At 34.9% G+C, this 6,842-nt stretch overlaps 1 protein-coding gene across 3 annotated transcripts in view; it reads left to right on the forward strand.

Annotated features, from left to right (window-relative positions):
* Positions 1-6,842, forward strand: part of ncoa1 (nuclear receptor coactivator 1) — a 109,084-nt gene that overhangs the window by 102,030 nt on the left and 212 nt on the right. For all 3 annotated transcript variants that reach the window (XM_686652.10, XM_009294874.5, XM_021468660.3), the window contains 6 exons: positions 461-757; positions 984-1,082; positions 2,117-2,522; positions 3,070-3,244; positions 3,857-4,043; positions 6,690-6,842. The exon at positions 6,690-6,842 is cut by the window's right edge and continues 212 nt beyond it. In XM_686652.10, coding sequence (XP_691744.6) covers positions 461-757; positions 984-1,082; positions 2,117-2,522; positions 3,070-3,244; positions 3,857-4,043; positions 6,690-6,842 — 1,317 coding nt within the window. The remainder of the gene's footprint in view (positions 1-460; positions 758-983; positions 1,083-2,116; positions 2,523-3,069; positions 3,245-3,856; positions 4,044-6,689) is intronic.

Here is a 6,842-nt window from a genome sequence, read left to right on the forward strand (position 1 = left end):
GTGTGTGGGTGGGGGTGGATGTGTGTGGATGTTTCCCAAATTATGTTTGGGATTAATTGTTGGATGTTTTCCCCGGATTAATAAAGGGACTAAGCCGACAAGAAAATGAATGAATGAATGAAATAGTCAACATGATAATGTTTTTTATAAATCCAAAATCAGACAAATAAAGCTTTAGGGGTAGTTAATGTGTTGGTGCTGTTTGAAAAAGGGATTCATAAAGATAAACAACTAAATTGTAAGTCCAAGGCATTCGAAAAGTAAGTGAACATGTTAAAAAAGTTAATGTTAATATCCATGGCAATAAAAGCTGTTTTTAAATTCACTTTTTGAATGCAGTTTTATGATTACAATGATGCTGGTATTATTAGATAAAAATATACATCTTAATCTCTTTTTTCATTTGCAAGAAACGTGTCTAAATTTTTGATGTTGTTTCTGTTTCCATCCTTGTCTACAGAGTGGATGCCTTGAACCAGTCACCCAGACCCCCTTTCCTCAATCTCAGCCCCCAACACCTGTACCCTTGGACCCCAAACTGCCCAGCTACCCCTCTCAGTTCCCCACCTCGCCCTCACAGTTTCCTGCTGAGATGGCCACCGCACAGGGCATGAGCTTTGGGGCCCCACGGATGCCGTTTCCAGGCAACGTGGTGCAGGCCGGCATGAACCGAGCTCCCGGTGTGTCCAACCAGCTCCGGCTACCTCCAAACCAGCTGAGACTCCAGCTCCAGCAACGCCTGCAAGGGCCACAGCAGGTAGAGCTCCAGCTTTCACTTCATTGTGTGCTAATAAATGCCAATGCACAACATCTAAATCCTCCCCTTGGACTTTGTAGCACCGTGCAATGCTTTCAATTTCAGCCCTTTCGAATTACCTACTGTGGAACTAACCTGTGCTTTTGTGGTGTGCAGCTGCTGGGTGAAGGCGTGATTAGTTGCACTTGTTTAGCGGTGAACTCTATCTGCTTTCTCTCTTCATCAGCTCCAGAACAGGCTGGCAGCCATGGGCTCCTTCCCCCAGGGGGGGCATGTTGCCATGGGGATGCGTCAGAGCATTCAGCAGCCTCAGATGCCCTCTCAGGTGGGGTGAAGGAATTTGTTGACAAAGGCTTTAATTAATTGTGGTCGTTTTGCATAGATCTAGATGTTGGCTGTTCAATTAGATTTTTTAATAGGTTGCGTTATTTATAAATATATATAAATATATATATATATATATATATATATATATATATATATATATATATATATATATATATATATATATATATATATATATATAATTGAAGTCCTCCTGAATGAATACCCTCCCCCATTGTATTTTTGACCATTTCTGTTAAATGGGAAGATAGAAACTAATTTCTAAACATAATAGATTTAATAACTCAATTCTAAAAACTGATTGCTTTTATTTTTGCCATGATGACAGTAAATAATATTTTATTGATATTTAATAATATTAAATATCAATAATATATATAGTAATAATAATTTTTGATATTTTTCAAGATACTGTTAAACAGCTTAAAGTGACATTTAAAGGCTTAACTTTTTAATTTGGCAAGTCATTGTATAACAGTGGTTTGTTCTGTAGGCAATCAAAAAACATATTGCTTAAAAGAGTTGATAATATTGAGCTTAAAATGCTTTTTTTTCATTAAAAACTGCCTTTATTCTAGCCAAAATAAAACAAATAAGACTCTTTCCAGAAGAAAAAATATTTTAGGATATACTGTGAAAAATCTGTGTTAATCCTTGTTTGGGAAATATTTATATTTTTTAAATCACAGGAGGGCTTATAATACTAATCCTAGCAGTTATTGTTATTATTGTAGTATTTAATTATTTAACAATTAAATTTAAACTTATTTCTGATTTGCCCCTGCCATCACTCAATTTATGATTTGGCTATTATGACTAATATAGTGTGTCAAAACGTAATATTATCATGCTAACAATTTTGTGACTGTTATAAGTGTATGCATTCCTAAATCAACTAGATAGACATTTATCATCAGTCCTATGCTTCTGTGCATTTTCACACTCTTTCCCTCTTTTTCCACATGTTTTTTGTGTGATTCTGACAGTCTTGTGATTTCTCCATGTGTCTCTCAGCCTCCGCTGAATGCTCAAATGATGGCCCAGCGGCAGCGTGAGGTCTACAGTTACCAGCACCGCCAGCGGCAGCTTCTGCAGCAAAAGGTCATGCTAATGAGGCAGGGAATAAACACAGGGCCCCTGGGGGCTCAGAGACTTCCTAAGGGCCCCCAGCAGCAGCAGCAGCAGCCGCCACCGCAGCAGCAGCAGCAATTTGGCTTTCCTCCAGGATACAACGCTGTGCCTGGAAACACCCCTACCTCCCCGAGCCACTTTAACCCCATGGGAGGACCTCTGGACCCAAAGCTGTCTGTCAGGGCAGGCCTGGGGAACCAAGGCATTATGGGAGCCATTCAAGGGCAGTTTGGGGGGCCTGTGAACACTCCTGTTCAACAGGGGCTTTTCCAGCAATTTGGGGGGTCTGGTATGTGTCATTTGTATGTTTTATTTATTTTTTAAAAGAGAGCAACCATTTTCATTTAGTTTATTTGATGTAGTAGAGTAACTAAACTAAAACAGAAAAAATAATAACTTTATTGACCTATTGAAAAAAAAATTAAAACTATTAATTGTTGTTAACTAGTATTGTATTTAACTTAAACCATAAAAATTGTTACTAAAATAAATATTTTAATTTAGGCTTAATAAATAATCAAGAAATATTATTTACAACTAAAAAAACATTTAAATAAATTTATTTATTATTTTATTTAACCTAATTATTTTTTCAGTTAGTTTACGTAATGGGGAAAAAAACAATATATTTAAAAACACTTTTTAATTATATAAAATTATATAAACCTACAGAATTACTAAAACTAATATTTCAAATTAAAATGCAAAGTGTACAAATAAACACTGAAAAATGTCATTTAAAAAACTGTAATATATTTTATTAATGCTAAATATCACACTGATTATGATATGCTTCTGCTGTCTGAAAGAGCTGATGTAGTTTTTGTCTCTCGCAGGCATGATTCAGCAAGCAGATCCATCGTTTGCTCCTGAGCTCAGCCCCACCAGCCCCCTGCTCTCACCTCAGAACTCCACCTCCCAGAGTCCTCTGCTCCAGCAGACACAGCCTCCGCCTGGTTACCAGTCACCTGACCTCAAGACCTGGCAGCAGGGAACTGTGGCAAACAACGGGTATGTTTGAAATCAATCACAAAAAAGTTAGATTTTTTTTTATCTTGTTTACAAGTCCCCCTGAAATCCAAATCTTAAGGTTATGTATAATCTAGTGTGCTTCAAAAAAGTGTATAAGCATTCAGAAAATAATTCATGAATTGGACTGATGCGACAAAACTAACTGTAGGTTATGTGATAATTGCAAATGGTGTTTGTAGTACGTCCAAGCTCCATTTATTCTACTAACATTCATACTCACCACAGCATTTATACACATGGGTCACTCATATCCCAAGACACAACAGCACAGAGTGGATCATATGAGAGCCTGCACAGACTACAAAACATATGCGAATGCTGTGTTTTACTATTATAGTCTGTGACCGTCCTGAGTTATATGTGCTCCAACTCAACTACTCTGACTGTTAGAACTGTGATATAAGCAAAATACTATTGGATACTTTTAAAAGGGGGGAGGGGCTCTTCTATATATCCCGCCTTTTCATAATGTTTCATTTGAAAATATGTCAAGCATCGAACAAGGCTGAGCATTTTAAGGCACTTTAGGGGACTTTGAATTTTGGTCTTAGTTTAAACTTGTTTTTTTCGTCTTTTCTTGTTGTGTGTCAGTATGTACAACCAGGTGGGTCCGCCGGTCTCTCAGAGCTTTGGGCAGCAGGGCGTTTATAACAACATGAGCATCACCGTGTCAATGGCCGGAGGCTCTGGAGCAGTGAACACTCTACCTCCTATTGGTCCATCCGTCGGCATGGGCAACAATAACCTTGGCAACGTCACCACAATGTGTAATGAGCAGGTAAGACAGTCAATGTACTGTTTATTGAGATGACTTAGAGGCATGCACAAAGAAAAAGAAAAACGTGTTAATTTACTCACCATCATGTAGTCTTGAGTCCACAATCATTATAGTTGGATAAAAAGAACATGATTTTTAAGTTACTTAGAATCACATTTTTGTCATTTTTATTATGTTTTAGTTTAATTAAAATAAAAAGAAAATATACAAATAAAATCAGAAGTATAAATTTTAAATACAAAATCAAACTAAAAGTGCTCAGGGTTAGCTTAAATGTTGTGTTGTTGCTCTTTGGGTAAGGGATTCATCAGAATTAACAACAAAAGTTAGTCCAAGACGCTCAAAAAAATATTGAAAAAAAATATTAAAAACCTTTATTGATAATTCTATTCTTTAAAACTGCGCCTACGCGTTTCAGCAAACACTTGCCTTTATCAGGGTAACACAGAGATGAAGATGAACAGTTTTCAGGTATAGCCATGTCAGAAAAGGCATTTTATCATTTTTTTCCCACATTTTTCAAGTGCCTTGGACTGACTTTTGCAGTACAAATTTCAATGTTTAATCTTTAGTCCCCATTCATCGCATCAAATTAGTTACAAAAAAAAGAGCACAATTTTGTGTTTTATTTAGAATCATTGCTATACTTTTAAAGTTTTCACCAAATTTTAATCTTAGGATTTTATTAGGAGTTTTTCATACATTTTTGTTTGTTTTTAGTTTTGGTACTTCAGTAAACAACAGTTTTTTTTTTTCATATTTCATACATTTTCACTTAATTAAATTGCATTATTAAATCTGTATTAAAAAAAATAAACATTTGTGCTTATAAAGTCTTTATTTAATTTTCTCAAATCTACAGTTCCACATGATCCTTCATAAATCAATGTAATACAGCAGTCCCTTGTTATTCGCGGGAGTTATTTTATGTTCTAAAAATTAACCGCAATAGGCGAAATCCGCGAAGTATGTTTTAAAGCTGTAAAACTTCTCACTACACACACTATACTCTGTTCTCAGACAGGCATTATCATTTTCACACTTTTCTCTCTTGTTTAAACACTTTCAAGGTCCAAACCTTTGTAGAAAAATAAGTCCAGTATTATAGAATGAAACCAAAGATCAAAACCATTTGATCTTCATTTATATATTGCCTAATGGTCCTACAGCCGCTTAACTTTTACCTTCCTTTAGTATGTCCAGAAGTTACACTTTTTGTGTGATGGTTGGCATCTTCCTCTGCATTTGTTGATGAAGAACGTTTCGTTGATATTGTTGGGATAAAACTTGCAAATATTCAGTATAGCACTTCAGAGTCACACTGCTAGCGATCAAAGATTTATGTCAATTTGGCAAGCGGAACGCATTCTGTACTGTACAAGAGAAACGGCATGGAGGAGATTGATTAACAGTGATCTACAGCCAATCAGGACACAGAACACAGTGCGCTGCAGAAAAAAAAGCGTGTCAAATTGCATTAAAAAAATCAGTGAAACTGCAACACCGCGAAAAGGGACCACTGAATTAAAAATCACATTTTTGTCATTTTTATTATGTATTAGTTGAATTTACTTAAATTAAAATAAAAAGAAAATATACAAATAAAATCTGAAGTGTAAATTTCAATGTTTAATCTTTAGTTCCCATTCAAATTAATTGCAAGAAACAGCACAATTTTGTGGTTAGTTTAGAATCATAGCTATACTTTGAAAGTTTTCACCAGCACTTTAAATAAGATTTTTTTTTAATCTTAGGAGTTTTTCATGCAATTTAGTTTTTTTTTAGTTTTACTTTTATTACTTCAGTAAACAACAGTTTTTTCCCATATTTAATTTCATTTAATTAAAAAAATAATAAAAATTTTTAAGCAAATAAAATATGTTTTTTCACATTTAATTTCAGTTAAATAAAATATATAAATTTTTTTAAATTAACTATGTCTCTTAGGATTTTAATAAAGTCTTTTATACATATTTGTTTGTTTTTTTTGTTTTATTTACTTCAGTAAACAACTGAATGGTTTCTAGCACTTGGCACTGAACACAAAGCGGTGTCGGGTGAGGAATGTCTTCAAAACGATAAAGCCAGGAGGTCGGGGAAAAGGGGACGTGGAGCACCTGAAGATAGATAGATATAGGCATAGTTAAATCGACAGTTCTGCAGGAGAAAAAACTCCCATGTAGCAAAGATCCCGCTCTCTTTCTTTCTTTTTTTCATATTTTCATTCGATTAAATTGTATTATTAAATGATTTCTGTGATTTTTAGTTAAGATAACAACTTTTCAGAACTTAACGATTGGCCTTTATAAAAAAAAAAAAAGTATATTTTGTTTATATTATATTGTATCTATATATTTTAGTTCTTTGTGCCTACCAAAGCCGCATTGAATTTTCTTAAATCTACAGTGCCACATGATCCTTCGTGAAATATTCTAAAACACTAATCTGATGCTCCAGCAACATTTCACTTTATTATTTAACTGGAAACGTCTGCTTAATATTTTGGGTAGAAAACTAATACAGAAATCCATAAAACAATACAAATTTCAAAAGGACAGCATTTATTTGAAATTGAATTATTGATAATTAGCTGTTTCCTTTAAGAATAAAAGTATTCATTTCTTTTATTATATATTTTTTTTGCAGGTACAGCAGGTTCAGGTGTTCGCTGATGTCCAGTGCACGGTAAACCTAGTGGGCAGTGACTCCTACCTTAACCAGTCGGGGCCTATCGGATCCCAAAAGGGCCCGAGCGGAACCCCCAGTGCCCAGTCCCAGCAGAAAAGCCTCCTCCAACAG

The sequence above is a fragment of the Danio rerio genome, chromosome 20 (genome assembly GCF_049306965.1).
Source record: "Danio rerio strain Tuebingen ecotype United States chromosome 20, GRCz12tu, whole genome shotgun sequence".
Lineage (NCBI taxonomy): Eukaryota > Metazoa > Chordata > Actinopteri > Cypriniformes > Danionidae > Danio > Danio rerio.